At 47.5% G+C, this 27,890-nt stretch overlaps 1 protein-coding gene across 2 annotated transcripts in view; it reads right to left on the minus strand.

Moving 5' to 3' along the window:
• The window catches only part of ADCY1 (adenylate cyclase 1), a 1,293,742-nt gene that overhangs the window by 19,021 nt on the left and 1,246,831 nt on the right, over positions 1-27,890 (minus strand). For both annotated transcript variants that reach the window (XM_086966836.1, XM_086966835.1), the window contains one exon: positions 20,978-21,092. In XM_086966836.1, coding sequence (XP_086822962.1) covers positions 20,978-21,092 — 115 coding nt within the window. The remainder of the gene's footprint in view (positions 1-20,977; positions 21,093-27,890) is intronic.

Here is a 27,890-nt window from a genome sequence, read left to right on the forward strand (position 1 = left end):
AAAGGGTACAGGGACATTATAGTACGCTAAGATTTCATTTGTGCAAAACCATAGAAATTCAGCAGTTCTAGTTACCTGAACTAACTATAATTTATGCCCCCACTATGCACTGTTTATGATCTGCAAGATTTGAAATTTTGCTCAAAACTGGAAATGAGCTCAGTTTACTAGGTCTGTGGAAGGGCCTTCTTTCATGCCCTTCCATTGTAGTTTATAGTATGAATGGTTTTTATTCAGTTTCTATAATTTAACAAAAAACATAGGCTACAATTTGCCAGCCTGTGAGGAGCTTAAAAACTAAGAAGAGGACAAAAAAGGGTATATAACACAGTATATTATTCCGGATCACCACCCCTCCAACTCTACCACCTCATCTCCAAGAACGCAGATATCCGTTGAGTAGATATATACAGGAGGTGTCCTTGCCCCACCTACAAAGCCTCGAAGGTCGCCGACCAAGGTTGCTGTCAAGATGTTTTCACTTTTGTGGTGCAGTGTCATTTCTGGTGGCACAATTTTCTGAATTTTTCATGTTGTGGGCATGTTACCTCTCCAGTTGATTGGTGCTGCAGAAAGGGAGACCAATCGCTATCAAATTACCAGCCTGTGAGCCCGGGAGCAAAAACACAGGTGACTCCCTTGCAAAACCATGTCTTTTTGAAGCCTCCACAGTACGTTTTAGTCTATTCCCTGTCACAGGCACTAAGCTTATCCACAAAAGTGAGGCACCTTTTTTATATGGAGACTTAAAGGAATGCTGGATGGGAGGAAGTTTGTGGCCCCTCATAGATTCCAGAACTTTCCCTCACAGAAATGTGAGGAAACTGTGTTTTTTTGACAAAGTTAGAGGTTTTGCAAGGGGTTCTGGGTAACAGAACCTGGTGAGTGCCACACAAGTCATCCCTTCCTGGATTTCCCTTGGTATGCAGTTTTAAAAAATGTATAGTTTTCTAGGTTTCCCTAGGTGCTGAGGCAGGGTCCAAAATCCACAGCGAGGCACATTGCAAAAAAGGGTCCATTTTGTGTGGAAAAATGTGATGTTTCGATGTTGCTTTTTGGGCTGTTTCCTGTCACAAGCCCTTGTCCTAGCCGCACAAGTGAGATGAAATCTTCATTGGGAGACTTGGGGAAATACTGTGTGGATGGCAAATTGTAGTTCTCCACATATTTCAGAACTTTCCATCACAGAAATGTGAAGAAAATGTGTTTCTGTTTTACACCTTCTGGCACAAAAACAATCACTACAGGCTTTTTCCTCTTTCAATTCATGCTGTAGAATGCAGCACACATTGAAAGAGGAAAAAACAATGAGAAATAAAAACATTTCTCCTCCTTGCACCTCCCTACTCCTCTCCTGAGGATGTGTAGCATTCAGACGCATTTCCAGATTTACTATTCCTCGTAAATATGCAAATGTGTCTGGGTGCATGGATGTTGCGTGGGAACACCCACAGCAACACTCATGGAATGCCCATTTCACACAAAGTGCTGCATGCAAAGTGGCCATACACAGGGTGGCTTTTCCTGTCCTTGTAAATATGGAGCGGTAAAATACACCACCAGTACGTCACAAAAAGTGACGTACTGGTGGCACAGGGGACTTATAAATCTGCCCCACTGTTTGGAGTTTTATTAGGGTTTGATAAGAAATTGACAATTTTAATGCATTATAAATTGGATAATAAAGAGGATGTTAAGTAATTAGGTGCTCTTCAATGGTAAACATCATTTACAACTATGTTGATACATTGCATGCCATTAAAACTCTGTCATCACAACAATGGGATTTTAAATCCAACACCTTTCCTACTGTCACACAGACTGGAGTTTGAATAGTAAATTATAGTATTCCAAAATCCATCGCCCCCTTACAGCAAGTCATTGTAGTGACTTGAGTTTTCAATCAATCAATCATGACATTTGTAAAGCGCACTACATACCCGTGAGGGGCTCAAGGAGCTGGGCGGGGGTCGGGTTGCTGCCAGTGATCGAAGAGCCAGGTCTTGAGGAATCTTCTGAAGACCAGTAGGTCTTGGGTCTGCCGTAGGTTGGTGGGGAGGGTGTTCCAGGTCTTGGCAGTGAGGTGGAAGAAGGAACTGCTGCAGGCGGTCGTTCTTCAGATGTGGGGGACAGTGGCGAGGGCAAGGCTGGCAGAGCGGACCTGGCGGGTAGGGGAGTAGAAGTTGAGTCGTCTGTTGAGGTAGGCTGGGCCGGTCTTGTGGAGAGCTTTGTGTGCGTGGATTAGGAGCTTGAAAGTTTTCTTCTTGTTGACGGGGAGCCTGTGCAGGTCTCTCAGGTAGGGTGTGATGTGGCTGCGGCGAGGGATGTTGAGGATCAGACGTGCCGAGGCGTCTGGATGCGTTACAATTGTCTCCGGAGCTTGGCCGACGTTCCTGCGTAGAGGGCGTTTCCGTAGTCCAGCCTGCTGGAGACAAGGGCCTGGGTGACTGTTCTCCTCATCTCAGTGGGGATCCACTTGAAGATTCTGCTGAGGATTCGGAGGCTGTTGAAACAGAATGATGAGACAGTGTTGACCTGCTTAGTCATGGAGAGGATGGAGTCGAGAATGACCCCCAGGTTGCGTGTGTTTGTTGGTGGGTGTCAGGGCTGTTCTTAGGGTTGTCGGCCACCAAGAGTCATCCCAGGCTGAAGGGGTGGAGCCGAGGATGAGGACCTCTATCTTGTCCGAGTTCAACTTCGGCCGGCTGTTCATCATCCATTCGGCGACAGCCTTCATTCCTTCGTGGAGGTTGGTTTTGGGGGTGTGATGGTCTTTGGTGAGGGAGATGATCAGCTGGGTGTCGTAGGCGTAGGAGATGATGTTGAGGTTGTGCTATCGGGCGACGTGGGCAAGGGGTGCCATGTAGATGTTGAACAGCATCGGGTGAGGGAGGAGCCCCAGGGTACGCCGCAGATGATTTCGGTGGTAGTGGATCGGCAGGGACGAGGCGGGCGCTCTTAGGTGTAATGGTATGCACCGTAACAACGCGGTTCTTGTAATGACTGCATTGTAATGACATGTGTTGTAAATGTGTGCATTGCATTGTGGCCTATTCCTCTTCAATCAATACTTATTCTATTACTTGGGATGTTTAGGAAGTTTGAATGAACAGCATCAAAGAATGCTGACATATTTGTCATGTACCATATTTATTTATTAGAATTTAATTTGCATATACAACTTGAAACGTTTTGTTTGTTCACACAAAGAGAATAGTTGATTAAACCAGAGATTGCAGGTTCCACTTGAATTGTTGCAAGAAAGGTGTTCCACTGATATGCTGGACAATTTCATGATGACAATATTGACCTTGAAGTCATTAAGCTTGAAACGACAGTTGACTTGTAACTAATCTGTGTAGGAGAGGATGTGTCTTTTTCACATGATCTGTACTATCTGTATTATTGTTCAATTTTAGGACAAAAATTAGTAATTAAAGGAGGGAATGAATTAACAAGTAAAATCATTATTACAGCTCATAATGACATTAAAATCACCTCTTTTCAACGATTTATCATGCTGTTCTACTGAATCTAGCAGAGCTTGATCAGGACCTTCCAAAAACAAAGGAGGCTGAGATTTTTCCTGTGCTGCGTACTCTCTACAAAATATTTACACATCGAAAGTTCCTGCTTTTAGGTAAGGACTTTGGTTTAGAACCTGCCTTGCGGTATCACCCAACTGTAAAGTTTTGTGAGTTGGTGCATCAAAGTGATGAACGTTGGCTTCCTGTAAAGGAAGCACAGAAAATGCTCTTGTATTTACAACAGGTATTTATAATTTTATTGGTGCTGTTTAAATAGCTAACTGATACAGCTCAAGTGGGGGAAGTGAGTGCTCCTGCTCCATTGCCTCAATATTAAGTCAGTGTAGGAAAGTCACTCTTTTTGCCTTGATTACCCTCCAGTTTTTTCTTTGATGCTGATGGTTACATACTCCGAAAGTATCCTGGGCTCTGCTAAGCAGGCCTGTGGCCAGTGATTGTCCTCTAAGGATTTATGGTAATTGATATAATTCCAAAACAACCCACCTTAAGTCCGTAGTATATGGTAGGACATGTAGGTTTAGAGACCCCAGTGAACTTAATGCACTTAAGTGTACACTGCTGTGGTGTCTGGTGTCATTTTAAAGAACGGCCTGCATTGCAAGCTGGTTGTAAAATAAAACTATGCCCAAAACTGACTTTGGAATTAAAAGTACTTCCAATGCCCAAAACTACCTTTTTATAACTTATAAGGCACCCCTGAGGTCTGTTCTAGGCGCCTCAAACGTAAGGTTCATTGTTATAAAATACAGGGACAATATAAAAGATGTTAGGGAAAAACAGCCAACCCTGTTTTTCTCTGTTGTAGTGCTGCTAGACCCATTGCTTAACATGGGGTGGCTTTATTAAACATAATAACGTCTACCTTTGCTTGGGAGCCAGCTAGCAGTGTTATTCAAAGTTTCAAAATAATGGCTACTAGAAATCCAACAACTTGCCAAAGTCAGTTTATTATAACTTTTAGAGTAAATTAGTTTTATACTTACTACCCTGATGTTACCTAAAGCAACCCTGTAGCAGTCTCTTCTACTTGGCCAGAAGCTTCAGCCAAGCTGTTCCCTGAATAGGTGTAAAGAGGCAGCAGGCTCAAATAATACAGTCATTTGGTGGGAAGAGAATTGCTACCTGGAGAAGCCAGGGAGAGGAAGGAGGCAGGCGATAAGCTGGACTTCAAAGTCAGGAAAACAGATGTCACAGGACCCAGAGCAGCCCCCACTTCCTTGATCCGCAGCCACCTGGGAGTACCCGTAATTAGATTAGGAGAGGGACTGGAATAGAAATGTAGTGAGTTGTTAGCTACACAGTTAGGGTTAGGTTATACAAATACACACCTCAAAGAGAGATTTTTTTTCCAGTTTGATTTCAGTGAAACAATGCATTTTGGTTCAAAAATGTTACACACCTCTTAGTAGGTGTTCATAGCAGAGGGAAATAACTTTTCCACTATTGGTTGTGGTGCCCCTCTTGCCAGCCCAGTATGGTGGATAAATATGCAGAGCTACAGGAGCTCCTCGGAAGACTGCCTGGAACAAAAGAAGGACAGCTCTGCTGGGCCCTTGGACTGTACCACAGAAGGCTTCCACTTAGAAGGACTGCACCTGCTGCACTCACAAAGCTGCACAAAAGAAAGGACTGTGCCTGACACAAACAAAACAGAGTGGACTCCCTGATTACCAACAAGTACAACAGAGCTGGGAGAAGTCACCTGCAATTGCAACTGTATTTTTCCTGGACTGTGCAAGTGTATTATGGGAAATTGGGTCCTAGCCACCAAGAGGCCATCCGAAGTCTCTGAACCCTTGGCTGGAACTACAGGACACCTATTCTTCCAAAAGGAACTCAAACACAGCCATATCTCAAGGTTTGTGTACATTTTGTGCAAAGTTTTACAGAAAAGCTCCAGGAGGAGACCAGCTTGATGTCCAGAGTCAAGCCACTGCCGTTGAATTGCAAATCAGCCTGACCATGTTGGTTTGTCCTGCTAAAAGCTTCATAGCTCCACGCCGTTGATGAGAAATAATTTTATGGGCTTATTGAAGCATTGCACTGCAGAAGGCACCGTCGTCGAATAAAACCTTGAATCTGAGAAGCCCGAGGACCCATTGACGAGAGAAAAGCCTAAGAAAAAGACGAGGGGCCTAACCCATGGTGGAGGTACAGTGGTGATCGGGGGCCTCTGCACCAGTGGTCTGACTGCCTTATTATGACCATGGCAGTCAGACCACCATAGGACTACCACAACTGCCAGGGTTAGACAATCCCTTGTGGTGGCATGGTGGTCTGAGACTCCAATATCCTTGGCCATGCCACTGCAGCACCACCAAACATATTACAAGTTTCCTCACTGCCAGTAGTCTCATGGCGGTGCTCATCCCTTGAAAATTACCTACAGGGCCCCCTGTTGCCTCTGGGCCTGGGGGTACATGCAGGGGGGCACATTTTGTTCCCCCCTGTATGCATGCACCCCTGTACCTGCACTGCACGAACTGCATAGTCCATGCTGTGCAGGAACTTGCTTTAGCACTCCCTCGGTTCTGAAGTTCTAAGGGTTACATATGAGCCCTAGAACTGCACTGCCACAGAATCGCCAAATCAATGCCCGCCAGGGAGGCGGGTGGTGGTCGACTTTAGTGGTAAGGGAGCCAAAGTCATAATCAGGCCCTAAGTCTGAAGGTAAACCTTTGACTGGGGCCTAGCCCCCATCCTAGCCGATGCATGCTCCATCATGGTTGGCCTAAAACTTTGACTATGTTCAGGTCCAGCGTGACCAGACGGCTGTGAGCGGCACGTTAAGCTTTTTGGTGCTAGAATGCGCACTTTTTTATTTAGTTTTTACAAATTCATATCTCCGGTTCCTTACATTGTCTTTTTGTCATTTTGCTGCTATTTTAAAGATAAAAATATTCTTTATTTCTATAAAGTGGCGTTGGATTTTCATTGTGTTGTGTCTATTACTTATTTTCGGTTTTAATGATATTAAGTGCTTTGCATGCCTGACTCCTAAGTCTACCCTGACTGCTCTTTTGCCAAGCTTCCAGGGGTTTAGCAAGGATTCATTTATTGAGACTTGATTGGAGCTATAAAGGAATGTGGTATTATTACTAGCACATGGTAAATATCCCTAACCACTAATATTCCACTTCCCTACAGCCAGTCAGAATATTTTTTTACTAGTAAATATGCCTATATAGTGCTATTAGGAGAGCACTTAGCTTACAGAAATATTGGAGGGAGAATAACAGTTATATATTCTATTGTTCAAGTGCATTGAAGCAGACTGATACCCAATTCAAGATACAGTTGTAGATTATTTTGCAGAATTGATCTTTCGTACTGAATTTCAATTGCAGAAAACAAAGGTAATGGCGTTCTACAACAAAGCACACTGGATACTTCATTTGGAATGGAACAATTTCTTACCTGTTACAATAGAAGAAAATGTTGTACAGAAAGGTTATTCCAAAAGGAATAGTGTAGGAACTCAAGGGGAGATTTACAAAATCTCCACGCAATGCAGCGCAGCCCCCACGAGGCTCTGCTGCATTGTGCAACAAGGAGGGAGCAGGCGAGTGATATATTTTTAAAGATATGGCTTTCTCCTCCCCTTTCCCTATTGCCGGCGCTGATTTCAGCTGCTGTGCACCTTCACACACCTTCGCGCCGCAGCGCTCGGGTGTGTGCATGAGTGTAGCATAGGTTTTGTACCGGAAGGGTACCCTTCCTATACAAAATACTATGCTAGACATAATGCAAAGCTTTCCCACTTTGCATACATGCTGCACAGTGCAGCACGCATGCAAAGTCGGAATTGGAATGAAAAAGGAAAGAATTTCTCCTTCCTTGTGCCTAGTTGAAAAGGGCACAGTTTTACACGCTAAACTCAATCTAGTGTTTTTAGTAAATTAGGTTTAGCATGAGATACCTTAGGTGGGAGCATGGGAACGCCCATGCACCACCCATGGTACGCTCTCATGGCGCAAAGTAATGCCCCGGTTACTTACCGGTAATCTTCATTATTCCGAGTCCTAGTCTTCCTCGCCACAGTAATTACCAGTGAGCATTCAGCTCCTACAGAAACTCCCAGTAAAAAGCTACATACTAATCTCCCTATCCCTCCAATATGGCCCCTAATGGCAACCACTAATCAGATAAAAGGACACAAAAGTCCCAAAATGACCTGAAATACAAAGCCGCATAGATGAAGCCACTAAGATGGCCGGGAGGGAAGGGAAACTATACTGTGGCAAGGAAGACTAGGACTCGGAGTAATGAAGATTACCAGTAAGTAACCGGGGCACTACCTCCTTGTCCGTCTTCCTCGCCACAGTAATTAACAGTGAGCCGATACCGAAGCAAGTTTCATGTAAGGAATACAACCCACACAAGTAATGCATTAGAAAAATACATAGTTTATTGACAACAATGGAAAGAGAAATACATCTCACAAAGTCACAGAATTGAAGAAGCAAAGGCCACGGAAGCCCTACCCCCAACCTCAAGCCGGTAATGAGACATGAAGGTATGAGGTGAAGATCAAGTGGCCGCCCTGCAGATATCCTACATGGAAACACCTTTAAAGGCGGCCCAAGAAAGAGCAATAGATCTAGTAGAACACCCCTGAACCGGAAGACAGGGAACCACTGAGAGAGTATCATACGCCAAAAGAATAGTCTCCTTAACCCACCAACTGAGAGTGGCCAGATCAAAAGTCACAAATAAGTTGTCCACCTTACAAAAAGAAGAGGTGCAGGCCAAATTAATGACCAACGCACGCCTAATATCCATAAGACGTAACGGAGATTCCTCCAGGGACGATGGAACAGGAAAGAACACAGGCTTTACAACCTCAGCAGAACGATGAAAGAACGATGCCACATTAGGTACAAAAGAAGGATCAGCACGTAAAACCACCCTATCATCCAGAATACGTAAAAAAAGGAGCAGATCAAAGGAAAGCACCCAACTCCCCAACATGCCTGGCAGAAGCAATGGCTACCAGAAACACCACATTGAGAGTCAAAAATGTCAACTCCACCGACCCCAAAGGCTCAAAAGGAACCGACTGCAATGCCTTTAACACCAATGGAAGGACCCACGGGGGAGGAGAAAGCATCGGGCGAGGACGCTGAAGGGCAAGAGATTTAAAAAGACGAGTCACCAAGGGCTCTACAAACACAAAAGGGAGCCCATGAAAAGCCCAAATGGCAGCCCACTGTGCACGGAGGGTAGAAAGGCCAAGCCCAAATCAAAACCCTCCTTAAAAAAGTCCAGCACCCGAGCAGGATCCAAAGAGTCAACAGACCAACCATGGCAAAGACATCAAGCAGCAAAGATGTCCCAATGTTTAGCGTACAACTTTAAAGTCGAGGGACTCCTGGGCCTTTCAATAAAACTAGCAACCTCCACAGAACAAGCACCATGGATCAGGGATTCCCTCTCAAGAGCCTAGCCTGCAGACTCATGGATCTTAACACCGGAAGAGGAAGCAGAGGGCCCATCAAAGGAAAAGGATGGAACTGCAACGTTCAACCCAGACACACCGCCAACTCCAACAACAGAGGATACCACGGGTGACGGGTGACGGCACCAACCCGGGACCACCAGAAGAACAAAAGCCCCCTCCTTCTTGACCTTTATCAATACCGCTGGGATCAGGGGAACTAGTGGAAAGGCGTACAACAGCCCTCCAGCCAAAGGAAGGACATTGCATCCACCTTCCATGTGCTCTGACAGGGCATAATCGTGCAGAAACAACGGGTCTTAGCATTGTCCGGAGACACAAATAAGTCGATCACCGGACACCTAAACTTCTCCTGCAACCTCCGCAACATCAACCTGGTCAGAGACAAAGACCCCATGGAAGGAAAGACCCGGCTGAGACAATCCGCCACCACATTCTCCCGATCCGGGAGATAAACCGCCGACAGGGACCCCAGATTGGATTTCCCAATAACAAATCCAGTGACTGAGGCAACCGAGGGAACAAACTCTGCAACCTCCCCTGGTGATTGATGTAAGACACCACCACCTGGTTGTCTGTCCGGACCTGAACATGGTGACCCGCTATCAGGGCAGAGAAAGCCAACAGACCCAACTGAACAGCCTTCAGCTCTCGGTAATTCGACGAACAGGACATCTGAACTTGCGACCAGACTCCCTGCACCGAGGCATCGCCCAGAGTAGCCCCCCATCCCAAACCGCTTGCATCCGTCGTGACCACATGAGAAGGAACATCAGAAAGGGGCAACCCTGGGACAGATGAACCTCGTCCAACCACCAACCCAGATCCTCCCTCACTTGGTCCGACACAGGAACCCTCTGACTGAAATCCTGACAACATGGGCACTAATGAGACAAAATGTGGTTCACAATGGGATACAAGTGAAGGTGAGCCCACGGAATCCCTAACAAGGTGGCAGACAGAAGACCCCGGACCCTCTGACACATTTTCACAGGCGGACAAGACTCTGACGACAGGGATTGAATTGCAGACACCAGGGTCACTTTTCGTGCAGGAGGCAGGAACACCAACCCCAACAGAGTCTTGAAGTGAGCTCCAATATACGTCAGATCCTGAGAAGGGGACAGGCTGGACTTCTTCAGATTCATTAGAGAGCTGTGACTCTCCAGGACCTGGCAAAGCTCCCGGACATGGATCACTGCCTTGGAAAGAGAAGAAGCAGAAATCAACAAATCATCCAGGTACAGAAAGATCTGAATATCCCTCCATTGCAAATGACCCATCAGAGGAGCCAGAACCTTAGCAAAAACCTGTGATGAAGAACACAGGCCGAGGGGGCGTGGCTGGCCGAGCAGCGTGATGGCAGCTTTCTAGGCGAGCTCCGCCAGCTGAGCCCTAAATCCTTTAATTATCCTGATTGCCCTAAGTCTACATGGTCGCTGCCTCATCGCATCAGGCATCGGAACCTGGAGGGCACCTCCTGACCGCGTTTCGGGCTCTCGACTGCCACTTTCAGAGCGCCGAAGATCATCCGACCGAGGGCCAGGAGGGAGGAGCCTTTGTAGCCGACGCTGGATCGTTGCTGACTGGGCCACACTGCCACCTGAGACCGAGGCTGCTGGGCCTGGGCTGCCGATGCCCTGGTGGCACGCGACCGAGGAAGCGAGAAATCTCCGGTGTTTAGCGGCCCCCCCGTACCTACGAAACTCCGCCTGGAGGCGCGCTGGCTGGATGGGGAGACGCTGAGAGACGAGCCTTGTAGCAGCGATGCTGATCGAGTGAACACAGGCCGCAAGTTTATAACCCTACGGAGTTTGCGACTAGAGGCCTGCCGCTGCTCACCCACCGCGACCTGGCGCGGCTGCCCCCCTCCTTGCGTCGTCGTCGCTGGACGAGATTAGCGCGACCTTGATGCCACACACGCTGAGGTGATACTTATAAAGACCCAGAGGTGAGCTTACCGGGAGGGCTAAGGCGGCGCCGCGAGGAACGTGTGCCAGGCGTCCTGGGCGCACTTATGGGACATCCTGCAATTGACATTTGAGGCAAAGGCAATAAATACTGTATGAGGCGAGGCAGACAGTTGCTGGCTGCAGGCGCACATCCTCCCTGCCTGGCACGGGATTTCTGGGTGCTGTATGCTAAGTGGGCCTGCTGACTGCCGAGCTCTCATTGCCGCCTGACCCTGCATGTGTGCCCACTCATAACGCCTGCATCAGTCTGCCGGGGACGTTGGAAGCCGAGGGAAGTGGTGGCGTGAGCTCGGAGCTCTGCGCCTACTCCCCACATTAATCCTGTTAAGGACGTGAGCCCGGCGTTCTGCTGAGCGGAGACCCTGCAGCCGGATGCTGGCTCTGCCTGAGGAGTGCTGACTAGGGGGTGCCCCGGGAGCTGGATACCAGTGGGCCCGCCGCTGGATAGAAGCACTGCTGCGGGAATCAGCGGGAGCGGACGGCGGAGCGATCCGGATGACTGCGCCAGCTTGAGGGGGACCGCCTGGAGGAGCACAGCCCTGAGTTCGGGGTGAGGACGGAGTGTGTGCGGTAGGGGCGCGGGAGAGGGAGTCTACCCCGAGTCCTTCCAGCAGAGAGTGAGGGCGCAAGAGAGGATCGGTCCCGGACAGCGAGGAAGAAGAGCAGCTTAAAGGCGCCCGTGCCCCGGGGGGACCTGGCGGTTCTAGGGCGCTGGACGGAGAACCGGGCGGCGCAGAAACTGCATGAGGAGCTGGGGCAGTGGCGGAAAGTACCGCTAGGTGCATCACTACCCTAGCTGGAGCCACGGAGCGGTAGTGAAAACTGTGCAGAGGCACTTGCCCGGACTCGAATTGTTCGCACCATGCCGCTCCGAGCAGAACAGCGGCCAACATAGGGCCACCGGAGCGTGAGGGCAGAAAGTATTGGGCGGTAACTGCACGGCGACCCTAGTCAAGAGCTGACTGGAAGCGCGGCGCTCCCACAGGGAGGCCCCACCGCCGGAGGGGAAATCTGCAGAGTAACAGGAGGCTTACTGGGCGAGCGACTGCCGGCTGTGACCTGGCAACCGGGGCGCAGAGCAGAAGGGGGAAGACGAAGGGTAAGCCGGAAGGAGCGGCAAGTTCTGGCGGGGCAGAAGGGGACCCTGAGGAGCCCTCAGAACTGCAGCGACTGCAGGATCGTATCCTGGAGGCCATAATGACCACGCGGGACACACTACACAATGATATTGCGCAGGAGGCATCAGGACTAGGCCTACTACGGGCGGACCATGATAAATTGAAGGACAGGGTTAAGGAGGTTGAAATCACCCTGCAGGATCTGGCCCCCCCCAATAAAACTATGGAGAGAAAATTAACGGATGCCCTTGACCGTATCCAGGTCTTGGAAAGGCGGGCTGAGGATGCCGAAATCAGGAGCCGGCGCAGCAACGTGCGAATAGTGGGAATTCCGGAACAAGAAGAAGGGAGAGACATGGTGGACTTCCTAGACAAATGGCTCAGGACTGTGGTAGCGTCTGAGGGCCTCTCGCCCTTCTTCACTTTAGAGCGTGCGCACCGAGTCCCGTCTGGCCCGCCCAAACCTGGACTGCCCCCAAGACCGATAGTAGCCAAGCTATTACATTATAAGGACAGAGACCTCCTACTGCAAAGAGCCCGAGACGCCGTTCCAAATAGCGAACAGTAAAGTCACCCTATTCCCGGACTTCACCTTCGAAACGCAAAGACTGAGGGCCTCATTCTTAACGCTCAAGAGGGAACTACGGACAGAAGGTATCCCGTACTCCCTGCTGTTCCCAGCTAGGCTCCGGATAGTGGTGGACGAAAAGGCGCTCTTCTTTAGCATGGCGGCGGATGCCTGGGATTGGTGGGAAACATATAAGGCGGGCACGGACGGCGCCAGGGTCCGGGAGGAAAGGGAAAAAGAGCGAGAACGAGCACCGGCGGGCCTGTGGAAATCGCAGAGGCTGCGAAAAAGGAGACATGGAACTCGTAAACCGACGGCCTCACAAGCGGAAGCAGAACGGAAGGCAGCACTCCAGGCGGCGGAAACAGTGGCGAGGACCCAGGATCCCCAATCCAGGCAGGGTACGGACACTGAAGCGTATGCCTCGGCGTCAGGCTCGGAATCGAACCTATCAGGGATACATAATGCCAAAGGCCCGAAGGTGACTCCGCAGGCGTCGGAGGAGATCCTGAACATTTGACCTACAGATGGCAGGTAGCGGGAGGGAGGATTGCTGAGAACCACAGATCTCACAGGTATGAAGAACTGGGGCTAAGAACTGGGCTCAAAGCCAGCTGCTCCCATGGGGGACCAAAGAGGGTGCGGGGAAGTGCCAGGAGGCTTCCTATCAGGCAAGGTCACGCCCCATAGGCCCTTAAGGCAAGCACGGTTACGACTGTGTAGTAACAACGTCAGTTGGAAAGTTGTGGGAGTTTGGATGGGAACTGATAACTTGATATTGGGCCCTGCTCTGGGGGGGGGGGACGTACTGTTGGGGACTGTTCTCATTCCTTGGGACTGCGGCTTCCAGGAAAGCTAGGAGTTGGAAAGTTTGCAGTTTTTGTTTGGTTGGGGGGGGGAACCATCTGCAGAGGACTGTTCATGGGAGGGAAGAGACGAAATGAACTAAGGGACAATGGCTAATGTGAATACATTAAAGTGCATAACCTGGAACGTGAGAGGACTCCACACGATGCAACGCAGACACAAAGTACACGCCTACTTACTCCGGAGAGGGGTACACGTGGTGCTCCTGCTGGAAACACATCTCACGAAGCAGGAAGGGGCTGCGCTGCAGAGGAGGTGGAGGGGCCAGATCTTCCACACTAGCTACTCAGCGTATGCCAGAGGAGCTTTGATATGGGTCAGGGCGGGGATACCTTTCCAACCAACACGACATTTGGTAGATCCGGAGGGGAGTTACGTGGTGGTAGCGGGTAGGTTGAGGGGACGGGGCATTGTCCTCTGTAGCATATATGCCCCAAACGTGGAACAGCTAGCCTTCTTTGCGGGATTATCAGGGACTTTAGCACACTTCCTAGCGGGCCCGACCCTAATGGGAGGAGACTTCAATTCCATAACGGACATACAGTTGGATAGATCTCACCCGCCCTTGAGGGAATCCCCTGTGCACCGACTCACTAAGGGTAGAGTGGAATGGCAAGAGAGTTGGGGACTGACTGACGTGTGGAGAGCACAACATCCGACTGATCGCGATTACTCGTTCTTCTCCAGATTGCATGATCTCCATGTCCGCTTGGACACGATATTCTGCTTGCAAGAAGTGTTACCGGCCGTGACTGGGTCGGAGTACTTAGCGAGAACAATATCAGATCATAACCCGCTACTGGTTACCTTGGCCTGGGTGAACGAGACGCCCCGGGTCTCGACCTGGAAACTTAGACCGGAGACTCTGGAGGACCCACTATTTAGCGCAGCCCTAGAGGAAGGAATGACACACTACTTTGCGGACAATGAGGGGACGGCGGCCACTAGAGCACTAGAATGGGATGCTTTTAAAGTAGTGATGAGGGGCCAATGCATAACAAAATAGGTCGGCACGAGGAAGGTGTTGTTGACGGACCTGGACCGGGCAGACACTAAGCTACGAGAGGCGGAGAGGGCGCAACCGGGCCATCCTGACCTCCAGGAAGAGGTCAGTTCGGCTAGAGAGGCGGTAGCGATTGAGGTGGAGCGGCTACGGCCTTTGACTATCGGGCGTTTCTGCTGCGATCCCATGTGGAAGGGGATAAGGCAAGCACCCTCCTGGCGTGGCTTGCAAACCCCACGAAACGGTGTACCCCTATATTAAGTATGGAGGATGGCGAAGGCCGTACCCACTATACCCAGGCGGCCATAGTGGACGGCTTCCAAAAGTACTACGAGGGTTTGTACAGAAGCACCCCGGGCGACCGCGAAAGTGCGACCGTAGCCTTCCTGGATGGCCTAACCTTACCACATCTGGATGAGGAGCAGGCGCGGGAGTTGGGGAAAGACATCGACTTGGGGGAGATCAGAGGGGCGGTGAAGAAAATGGCCCGAAACAAGACTCCGGGGATAGACGGGTTACCAATTGAATTCTATAGTAAGTACTTGGACATCTTGGCGCCGCGACTCCAAATTATCTACAGGGAGGCCAAGACAACGAACTGTCTCCCCCATTCTATGTGGGAAGCGATAGTGATTCCGCTCCTGAAACCGGGTAGGGAGAGCGGCAACCCCGCATCTTATAGACCGCTCTCCATGCTGACAGCAGATTATAAGATCCTGAGTTCCATACTAGCGGCCCGGCTGCTGCGGCATATGCCCGACTTGGTTCATGGGGACCAGAATGGTTTTATTCCCGCCCGGAACACTGCGCTCAATATTAGAAGGCTCACACGCCTACTGGAGGACTCGCACATTGAAGGTCGAGCCCCACTAGTCCTCTCGGTTGATATCGAAAAAGCGTTCGATAGCCTGGAATGGGACTACTTATACACAGTGATGGCGCGCTTCGGACTAGGCGACGGATACATTAAGTGGACACGGGTCCTATATGCAGTGGCTGTGGCGAGAGTGAGGGTTGGACCTTTAGTATCACACCAATACCCGGTGGAGAGAGGCACTCGGCAGGGGTGCTCCCTGTCCCCCCTCCTGTTCGCCATATCGATCGAGCCACTGGCGGCTGAGGCCCGGACGGGAAGGTCCTTCACGGGAGTAGGAAGCAGAGATGGGCGCCAGTTTATTTCACTGTACGCCGATGACCTGTTGCTATTCCTTGAAAATGACACGTCAGAGTTGGAGGGCGCGGAAGGAATGTTAGAAAGGTTTGGCAAGCTCTCAGGATTGAAAGTTAATTGGGCAAAGACGAGCCTGTTTCCAATGCGGAAGGATGCCGCCCGGCCTGACCATAGACCAATGCTTACTTGGGAACTGACTTGTCTTAAGTACCTTGGAGTACATATTTATCACTCAACTGGGGACATGTTCGAGAGTAACATAGGACGATGTATGCGAGAGCTAAAAGGCAGTATGGCCTTCTGGGCCACACTTCCGCTATCCATAGCTGGCCGTATATCACTATTGAAGATGGTTGCACTACCGAGGTTGTTATATTACTTTCGCACACTCCCAATATGGATCCCTGCTTCTTTTTTCCGGCAACTTAAGTCTCAGCTAACCGCATTCTTGTGGGGAGCAGGTAGATGTAGAGTGGCACTGGCAACACTTTCTCGCCCTAAGGATGAGGGAGGCCTAGCAGTACCGGACTACGAGCTCTATTATCTCGCCGCCCAACTGCAGTTTTATACGCAGGAGGTGGCTCGAGTGTACCGGGGCCCGGAGGACACCGGAATGAGGGGCACGCCTCGACATGTCCTAGCCTATATCGCCTTGCAGCAGAAAATAGCTGCCCGAGACCTGACAATGGAGCAACATACGTTGCAACAGTGCTGGAACAGGACACAATGGCGTGCAGGGATTAGGCATCCATATGCCCCGGAAATACCACTGGGTATGCTGACGGCACTGCCGCACGGGGACGATTGGTCACGCTTACTGCACTGGGAAGAAGCGGGGATACAGGTTATAGGAGACTTGTACGCTCCTCCCGTTCCCGGACCTTGGGGAACGATTCGATCTCCCACAAGGAGACTACCTCCTACACGCGGCCGTGGTGGGGGCGATTCAAAAGCACTGGGGGACAGGGCTAGCGGAGCCTGAGACGCCCATGTCCTACCAATATACCATGATGGCGCGGGGACGGTTAAGGCGGTGACGTGCCTCTATAATAGAAAGCTTCGCTAAACTCTATCGCCCCTTGCGACGTTAAAATCCAAGTGGGAAATTGACTTGAACAAAGAAATACCCGACACGACGTGGGCCCAACTCGTGCGCCGAGCCCGGAATAGCATGAGGAACGCGAGATTCCAGATCATCCACTATTACGTACTGCATAGGGCGTACACGACCCCTGGTAGAATTAAGAAGTATTTTGGGGCGGAAGAAGCAGCGTGTCCTCGTTGTGCGAGGGAGGGGGAGGAACTGGAACATATGTTGTGGTCTTGCCCGGTCCTCGGGGAATACTGGCAGGCTATAGGAGAGACCCTGAACGAAGTAACAGACAGAAATATTGACTATGACTTGGCGGTGTGTGTCTTGCATTGGTTCCCCCATACCCCCAAAAACAAAACCTCCAGCAAATTTATCGACATGGGATTGATAATAGCCAAAAGGGAGATAACTAGACAGTGGAAAGCGAAGACAGGCCCAACCCACAGGAGATGGTACACTGAACTCCTGAAATGGGTGACTTGCGATAGCACACATAGATACCAGATGGCCCGTAGGTCCCCTGATGCAAGGGCGCTAGAGGTGGCGGCGGCCTGGGAGACGCTAGTACAGGCCCTGAGAGACAGCATGGAGACAGAGGAGGAGGAAGTGGAGACCCTCAGCGCGAACAGGAATAACACCCAAACCAAAAACGGGGAGAACGGCACACGTCGACACTGAAGGGCTGAAGTGACACCTTAGTTTGATACATGGACAGGACCTGGGAGCGGATGGTGGGGGGGGGGGGCTTAGGGGTTGCATAGTGTAAAGGAGGAGGGTTTTGAGGGGGTTTATGTAGATTAGGCGGGTTAGGACCGAAAAGTAGTCAGGCACACGTGGATGCGATCTGTAGATCCTAATGAACAGGAACCACTCATGAGCGGGTTGAGGGATTGTTGCCGCCCAGCCTCCGGGATGTGGGCCTACAGGCTGTGTACAAAGGGGTGACAAATATTAGGAAGCGACTCCCGACTTAATACTGTGTTGATAAGAATTGTTGGTTCGAGCAGTGAATGACTACAATAAAAATTACTCTTCAAAAAAAAAAATGGAGAACACAGGCCGAAGGGTAATACCTGGAATTGAAAATGTCGACACAGAATCTGAGAAACCGTTGAGACCTTGGATGAACCAGAACATGTAGAAAAGCATCTTGTAGGTCAATGGAGGCCAAAAAATCCCCCTGTCAGATCAGAGGGAGGATTACCTGCAAGGACACCATCTTGAACCTCACGGGTGGAATGAACAGTTCAACCATTTCAGGTCTTAAACAGGTCTGAGATCCCCGGTGTGCTTTTCCACCAGGAACAAAATCGAGTACACCCCATACCCCTCTGTCCCACCGGAACCGGAATCACAGCGCCCTTCGCCACCAGAGAACGGACCCCTTCTAAGAGGGCCAACTTCTTTCGAGAGCCTTGAGGGAAAAGGAGTGACCCGAAATCAGTCTGGGGGAGTCTGGACGAATCCAAGGGAAAAACCTTCCGACACCACTTGAAGAACCCATTGATCCGACACGGTATGTCTCCACGCGTCCAGAAAATGAGACAGCCTTCCCCCACAGGACCGACAGAGCAATCCAGTCATTACTTGGGGGGGAGGGGGCGGAAGACAGAAAGGGTTGTCGGAGAACCAGGACTTGCCAAAGGAAGGAGCACCCCGGCCAATCACCTTCTACAAAAGGGCTGATGAGCCTTTCCCTGACAAGCCGGACCAAAAGCTCTGCGAGCCCCAAAAATGCGGTTCTGCCCAGCCCTCTCCGGAGCCAGGAGCTTCGGATCTTCTGCCGATTTCTTGACCATTTCCTCCAATGGTGCACCAAACAATTTCACCACCGAAAAGGGGATTTTCATGAGCAAACCCTTCAGCGCAGAATCAGCCTTCCAGGAACGGAGCCACAACTGGCGGCGAGCAGCCACAGTAGACCCCGCAGTAGAAGCAGCAGCTTCCCAAAGTGACAAAGGAAATATTGGAAAGCAGACGAACCTGCTGCTTCATCAAAGTGAGAGTAGGTGAAATGTCCTCGTCCTGGTCCAACAATTCAGACAAGGATTGAAAGTCCTTAAGCAATGACTGGATGGTATTTGAGGAATAGGCAGCAGCCCTAATGGAAACATTTGCTATGGAAAAAGTGTGCTTTAGCACCGCCTCTACCTTTTTATCCACAGGATCAGCAGGCGAAGCATCCTCAGAAATAATAGTCCCCTGTGACGGCAGGCCCGCCATTAAGGAATCCACCTTAACAGAGGCAGGAAACTTAACCGCAAAGTCCTGCAAGGGATATCGTTTTCCCAGAAAACGGGGAACATTTCTCTTGTCCACATCCCTCCATTCCGCCTCCAACACCCTTAAAACAGATGAGTGGAGAGGCAAAGATTCAGGCTCTATCCTCTGATGTTGCGCAAAAATGTCAGAGTTCCCCACAGTCACATCGGACTCCGGAAACAAGAGGTTGGAACGGATGTGGTGAAGAACATCCTGCAGATCCGACCTCTGGACAAAACGACCCTTCAGGTCCACATCTTCCTACCCCCTCAGAGCCATGGGAAGGACCCGGTTCACATCTGGCCCTTTTTGGAGGAGGAAGCGAATCCTTATCCTGCATTAATCATCTGCTGAAGCACCGCAAGGAAATGCACCAAGCTCTGAGACCCAGCAGAACATTCAGTGGATGCAGAATCCAAAACTGCATCAGGATCCATAGCTGCCAAACAAAGAATGACCAGCAACACCACTACGGCATGTAGGAGCATTCAAAGAGACTCCCATCACCATGGAAACTCCATAGAAAACTGTCCCAGGACAGGAGAGACACACCCCTCCCAATCACGTCACACCACAGCCCCTAGAAGAAGGCGAAGAATGCAAGCGCCGATCCCAAGCGACGCCCCTAGGAAGCCACTCCCCTAAACAATGAAGCCGAGGGGAAAAGGAATGGAAGGCCCATCCGGACCCGGTAAGGCGAGTCCACTAATGCAGGACACACAGAAAGAGCCTAAAACGTTCAGGACACGTAAATTCACATTACTATGTGAAATTTAGAAAGGCAGCGTGAAAGGCGCGAATAGGAGTAGAACTCCCACCTCATACAGAAAGAACCCAATGCCGGGTATTGCAGGGGGCTGAATCAACAAACACACCTGAGCCGTTTAAGCAGGGAGGTGCGCGTAGCCAGCAATCAAGTAAAATGCGCAGAGCCCACTAGATCAGGACTCGGCACACATACCAGCTGGCACAAAACAAAAGGAAAAGACGCAGAGTGCACCAGAGCAGGACGCAGAGGTAAAAATAAAATGGCACAAACAACCCAAAGACCCCACAAGGCAGCTCGAGCATGACAGGGGATAATGGTAAAAGTGCCAACCAAGGGGGGGAACAAACAGTACAACAATGAAACTGTACCCCACCTTAGAACGGGGCACAAGAGTCTGCTAAAGCAGGACTGCCGCCCATCAACTTACCTGACAAACTGGAACATGAACAGCACTCAGAGCAGTGCAGAAACAAAATAGCAGGTTGTGTTGGGTCTTTTGTGTCCTGTTATCTGATTGGTGGTTGCCACTTGGGGCCATATTGGAGGGATAGGGAGACTAGTATTTAGCTTTTTACTTGGAGTTTCTTTAGGAGCAGAATGCTCACTGTTAATTACTGTGGCGAGGAAGACAGACGAGGAGGTAATGCAAAGCGCCATGGGCGCAGTGACCATTTTGTGTCACTTTTGTGACGCAAACACAGCACAAAATCTTAGTAAATCTCCCCCTCAGTGGTTATAATCAAATACCTCTTTCTAAAAGTATCTGGTGTGGGCGCAAGTCTACTGAATTGTTTACAGTGCATTGAGTCTTGCAGGATAAGCTGTATGTTCACATTTTTTACCTATAAAACAGTAAACAAAGAATACTTCCGTTCTCGGGTCTCAGGTACACAAAACGTAAAATCTTTTATCAATATGAGGTCGTCCATGAAGAACAATGACTTACACTTTCTAGTTTTAAAATGCAATCGAGTAAGCTATAGGCCTTTCTTTTTTCAGTTTGCTCTTGTTATCTTTTAAATAACAGTAACCTTCTTTCCAAATATATCTATAATTGAAACCAAAGCAATATATGTTTACTTGAAATTAGATCACCTCGAAGCAACTATTTTCCTTTGAATGGAATAGCGACGTATGAAAGACTTACCCACTCTGAGAACAAAGTCGTTGTATGACTGATAGTTGATTTCATCAAGAACGTCAAACATTTCTATTGAAAAATCTGCAAGTGTACTCAGATGGGAATAAATTGTTTTTTTTGCCTGTGCATAGAAATAGACAAGAGACTGTTATACAAAAAAGTGGTAATTGAAAGAGGACATTTAGCTCTAAACGTCTGAGATACATTGTTTATTGGAGCAATTGCAATGCCAATTGTTATACATGCTACTTTATCAATAGGATTCGATTCATACACAGTTAAATCTGCTTCAGTAGTGACAGAACATTTCTAAAATGTTACCAATATATATCAGTAATATTTAAATAAGTTACCTAGGTACATGATTTTCATGATGTAGCGTTTTGTGAATTACTTAGTCAAGAATGTTTAAATCAAAGTTTTTTTTAGGTGAATCACATATATACTTTTGACAGTTTTAGATTTTTAGAATAAACAAAGCCCTCAAAGTTTAGTTTTTTTTCAAAGTAAAAAAAGACTGACTCAAGAGAATCAAATCATAAATTTGAAATCGTTTTACTTTGGGAATAATTAAAATGAAACAGCCTGATTCATCATTCTCCTGTTGTGCGAGCCCCTAATAGCGATTAATAGCGAATCGCTATTAAGGACTCGCAAAACGGGATTCATGTAGAAATTGCATAAAGAAATGCGATTCCTACATAATCCTTATTTGCGATTAGCAAATTGCTAATCGCAAATAAGGAATAACTCGCCATTCATTCCTATGGGCCAAAAGGCCCATAGGAATGAATGGGGCGTATTCCTTATTTGCGATTAGCAATTAGCTAATCGCAAATAAGATAGCGATTTGAAGGGTACCAGGGGTGTCCAAGCACCCCTCAAATGAAATTTTACACAGGTGTTGCACACACACATGTCCAAAGGACATGTGTGTGTGTAACATGCAACTCAGAAAAATGCATTTAAAAGCATTTTTCTGAGTTTTCGCAATTAACCACGAGGTCTGACCTCGTGGTAAATTTCGGCCAGAAATTGCGAATTCGCAAAACAAAATTGGATGATGAATTGCATTTAAGGAATCTCAAATAGAGATTCCTTAAATGTAATTCCTCGCAAAATTGCGAGATCGCAATTAGCGATTTTTGCATTTGGGATGATCAATCCCAAATGCAAAAATCGCACTTGCAAAGGGCCAGATTCTCAGAATCTGGCCCTTTGCGAGCCGATTTCGGCTTCATGAATAAGGCTGAAAATGATTAAGCTTTGTCGATATTGAATTTCAAGACAAATGTATTGCTTAAAACATTTACATTTTTATGCTTGTTTCTTGAATTCTTTCAGATGAGACTATTTTAAAACTCTGCATAACCTTAAAATGTGTATATATCGGTAATAAATGAAATGGGTTACCATGACATATAGACACATACAGGCAAATGCATGAAAGCCTTTTGCGATCGCAAACGGTGCGATTCGCAAAAATCGGCCGTTTGCGATCGCAAAATTAGCTTTTGTGATACATCAAGATTCAAGGCCCTCGCAAGTTGAGAATTTGCAATTAATTGCGAGTTCTAAAATTGCGTTTGCATTTAAGGAATTGCATTTTGCAATTCCTTAAATGCAATGCATGAAAGTAAAAAAAATGGCGATTTCGCTATTAGGGGGAGCAAATTAACATGAAGTTGAACTTCATGGTAATTTGCAAAAACTTTGAAAAATGCCCTTTTTGTGCATTTTTCAAAGTTTCATGTTGCGCACACACATGCCCTTAGGGCATGCGTGTGTGTGCAACATATGTGCACGGATCCATTTCAGGGGGAAACAGGGTGTCCTTTTGACCCCCTGGCACCCGTGAAATTGTATTCTCAATTTGCGATTCTCTAATTGAGATTTACAAATTGAGAATGTCTTCCTATTCATTCCTATGGCCCTTTAGGCCCATAGGAATGAATGGGGAGGTATTCCTTAATTGTGACTCGCAAATTGCGAGTCGCAATTAAGTAATGTTTAGAAATCGCTATTTTTTAAGTGATTTCTACATGCATAGGGTTTTGCGATTCCTTAAAAATCGCAATTAATGAATCGCAAAAGCCAACAATGATGCATGTGCCTGATAATAAATAGTAGTGAGGATGTCAATGTATACCAAAATTTGCTACAAAAACCATTTGCTCAAATCTGATAAGCCCCTCCATTTACAATGCAGCACATGGAAGTGATAAAACCGTAAGGATTATAAAAGAAAAGATAATCCTCAGAGAACATTTGATACAGTTGTATGTTAAATGTGTGCTGCTTGACACAAAAACCAATATGACGATTATATGAAATTTGTTTATATGGGTCCCAAAACCAGCAAAGAAGTCCTTGCCCCCTGTTGTAGAATTTGTCTTTTAATGTACAACATGGCTCACTACACTTTTGAAGTCTATACCTGAAGTGTTAATAAAGTGATGGATACTTGGAATTGGAAATATGCTAAACTTGTGGAGTCCGATTCTCAGTTTAACCTAAGTGCACCAAAAAGTGGTCTATGGACATAAATGCCTTTTTCCTAATTCACAGCATTGAATCTATCTGTTCACCTGTAGAAAGGCTGAGAGCCAGACTAAAGCGGTTGAATTACCTACGGAATCAGTAATGCAAACAATGTTCACCGCAGCCATAATCCTTTCAAGGGGCATGGCTGTGCAATTATTTCAATGCACTTGTAGAACATTTACTTTAAATGTAATAAACATGTTAAACATAATAGTGAATGAATCAACAATACATTCAGACACTTGGGGCCTTATTTAAATCTTGGCGGACAGGTTACTCTGCCACAACGGTTACTGATATCCCATTCATCAAAATATAAATAGGATAAAATGGAATTTACATTTCGGCTGAAGGGATCACCACCTCAGTTATGGTGGAGTAATCCGTCCGCCAAGATCTAATTAACGCCCTTTGTCTAAAATCATATCAAACACATACACTAAATAAGAGGAAATGTTATTCTGGAAAGATACAGTTCTTTGCCTAAAATGCAATGTCACTGCTGAAGCTACCAGAGTGAATATCATTTGCACATGACCACCATTGATTTTTTTAGATTATTGATTTTTTTTTGTTTGTCAGCTGTTTTCCTCTGTCTAGGTCAAAAGAGCAGGAGTAGTATGTTAGCTGTTCTTTGCCACTTGTTTGCCTCTGATGACGCGGATGGTAAAAGCACATGATCATCCTCGTTCTACACATTATGTGATGCAGAGGTCATGGACTTAAACATAGAAAATAATCTATTGGGTGTAATTGAATACAGCATAGTCTATATTTAATGTAAAACCATAGCAAATGGGTTTAGCTACCTTTGTAATGGAGCAAATATTTTCAAGATCTACACTTAGGGGCACATTAGGATGGCGGGAGGACTTTGTCTGCCCGCCATCCAGACGCAAAAAGGGACTGCCCGCCATATGGGCGGGGGTCCCGTTGGGGACATTAGGATGCGCCTGCCACAGTGGTGGGCGCATTCAGCATTCCTGACATTGTGGCGGGCGGTGCACTCACCACCGCCCGCCACAATGCCAGGAAAACACAACACTGGGTGTGGGCTTCCCACAGTAAGGCCAAGCCTCTTGAATGTAACTAAACAACCAGAAAGCCAGTACTGAAATCTCTCTTTACCTGAGATTACCTGCGCGCAAAGAATTAATCTGAGTGCGGGACAGTGACGTAGTTCACAGATTAAATCTATTTTATTTATAAATCAATTTTTTGAAAAGAATCAGTTGGTTCAAAGTTTACCAAATGTCAAACACAATTGCAAACACAAACAATACAGGGACAACTATTCATAAAAATGACATATTCTTAAAATAGACATTACTAGCACAAAAGTTTGTGAAAGAATTCATGAAAACACGTCCTAACATACCAAGTTGATCAACAATTCACATTCATTCTCTCATGCACAGCACACACTCACAACTATATATACAATTATAATGTCACAAATGAATTCTTGGAGTACAAATGGGTGAAAAATATAACACCATAGACAACTGTTCTGGGAAAACAAATCAGCCTATTTTTATAATTTCGACCGAAACTAGTTTGAAATTGGTGGTCTTATGGTGTGGTAGAATGGTCTACGCGTTTCGAACCCTTAATGGTTTAAAGGGTTCTCATCAGGATCTCATAGCTGGTGTGAGAACTCATGCTCTGAATAGCAACCCGGCGTGGCCAAATGCACTACGCTTGGGACCGAAGTAAATTATTTGTATGAATTGATTGTCAGTTCTCTGTGAGACAAGGTTCAGGTACGGCGATCCTCAATTCGAATGAGATGCGGGCCTTCAATTCAAGCCGCAGCCGGTCCTCTGCATTGTAATCCGTAAGACACAATCCATGTGTCTTACGGATTACAATACAGAGGACCGGCTGCACACCATAAGACCACCAAATTCAAACTAGTTTCGGTCGAAATTATAAAAATAATTTTGTGCTAGTAATATCTATTTTAAGAATATGCCATTTTTATGAATAGTTGTGCCTGTATTGTTTGTGTTTGCAATTGTGTTTAACCTTTGGTAAACTTTGAACCAACTGATTCTTTTCAAATAATTGATTTATAAATAAAATAGATTTAATCTGTGAACTACGTGACTGTCCGCACTCAGTTTAATTCTTTGCGCGCAGGTAATCTCAGGTAAAGAGAGATTTCAGTACTGGCTTTCTGGTTGTTTAGTTAAAATGCCAGGAAGGCATGTTGTGCACTTCCATGCACAACATAGCACGCACAGCACGGTGCCTGCTGGGTTGTGCATTGAACTGCTGGGGGTACCAAAGGTACCTCCCCATGTGCAACCCCCACTCCCCAGAGTCCTTGGGGGCCCGCAACGAGCCCCCAATGGCAGAAACTATCTGCCTTTAAGTGGCAACATTGCCGCTACGGAAAGGAACATCCCCGCACACATGCTAATATGGATGGCGGTGGCTCCCAGACACTGCCACCATGTTAGCTGCTTTTCTGCCCGGTCAACTCTGCGACCGGGCGGAAAACTGGCAGTTGGTCTTTGCGTCTTCTGGGGTCCCCCCTGCCATGGTAATGTGGCGGGGGGAATTAGGGAGCAGGCGGTTGTTTTCAGTGGGCGGATCACCACCGCCATACAGGCGGGGCGATCCGCCCGTTATCATAATGGGCCCCTTAATGTTAATGTAAACATTATACACATATATAATGTCACCGATTACATTTTACCCGTGCCTTGGATCTAAACTTTATTAACTTTATTGGTCACCTCTGCTATCTTTCGAGAGTATTTCTTCACTGTTATCATGATTGATGGGAGGAGCTAGTGTAAACAGTTTTTGCATTTAAACTTGCTGTCCATTGGCCATGTCATGTGATCAAGACCGGGTTCCCCGGTCGAAACGAGTCATGCTGCGACTTAAGGAGGAATAAAGCACTTTTCACTTTCACATCATCATGTGGTCTGGACCTGTTTTACAGTGATCTCCATCGCGTCAGGATTCCTGTGTTTCATTCAATTTTGGGGGTATGACTGTTCCGCCTATATGGACCCTCTCTTCGTAATTGGCTGGTGAATGCAGTCTGTATCGCACTGCGATACTCTTGTTTACCCGGAAGGAGTTTCCTTCGCCAGCCCCCCCCGGCCAGGAAAGGAAAGGATTAGGCGGCGGTTGCCTTAGGCGGAGCGTTAAGTCGGAGCTGGAAGTCAGTGTGGAGTCGGAGGATGCCCAGTTTCTTCGTAGCTGTGACTGAGGTGAGTCGTGGGTGCCGCTGCCTCCTAATTGGTGATCGGCGGGTGAAGAGATTTGTTGTGAATAAAAGACTATAGGACCTGGTTGTGCTACATTTGCTGGGTTCTATTATTGTGCAGACTTTATCTTCCTAAATTACTGCTGTAATGGCAATGGCAACGGATGTGCTCAGGGATTGTGAGCTTGTAGCAGATGCTCTGTTTTTAAATCTGCCAGACACTGTAGATAACATCAAAGGGACTGCTAGTGCGGGCGATAAAAGCGATGTCAAAACTAAGCTGAAGAAATTGGGAAAACTACTTAAAACAGAACTCACTAAATGGTGGGAGAAGAAGTCCTTAGAAAAATACAAGGAAGCCGGCAGAGTCCCTAGGGGGTTAAGGGTTCTTATTGCACCATCTTTTGAGAACCCCAACCCCCTTATGCTGAAAGAATGGGCAGCCAATAATTGCGAACATGGTCTGCATCTTAATAAAATATGCAGAAATTGATAGGCGGGACATTGTTCACCAAATAGATTAATTGAATGCTGAACTCAGCACCATGGAACAACAGGATGTGATTTCCAAAACACGAGAGGAAATAAAAAAACGCTTTGAGAAGCATGAAAATACTATCAAAATACGCAAGGTTTACAAGTTTGCGCATGATAAAGATGACTATCAACATGGAAGCATTTTTACTTTTCCTAAAAAGTTTGAAAATGTTAAGAGGCAGGCATTGCCACCTAAAACTCCAGTTGTACATGTACAGCAAACTCGGAAACATCTGATACTGATTTGAGTTTGGCTAATAGCAGTGAAGATTCTGGTGATGCATCTATAATGGCAGGCCCTTCAATAACAACAAGCAGCTTTACCCCATTAGAAGAGTTGGGGTGTATGATAGAGGACAGACGGCAGACACTAAGGCCGAGGGGTCCTCCCCAGATGAAAGATGGCGCCAGAGCAACAAATGCCGCAGGGAGAGGAGGAAACAGATGCGGCTTCATGAAAAAGAAGAGAGGAAGGGGAGCCCCTCAAATGAACTGAATTCTGCCACCACAATTGCAAATGGCAATACTGTGATTAATCTTACGGATCTTAAATTGGATGTAGCAGAGACACAACTTTTAGCTTTAGGTTTAACATTCTGTCCTAAAAATTAT

Source organism: Lissotriton vulgaris, chromosome 4_1, assembly GCF_964263255.1.
Source record: "Lissotriton vulgaris chromosome 4_1, aLisVul1.2, whole genome shotgun sequence".
Classification (NCBI taxonomy): Eukaryota; Metazoa; Chordata; class Amphibia; order Caudata; family Salamandridae; genus Lissotriton; species Lissotriton vulgaris.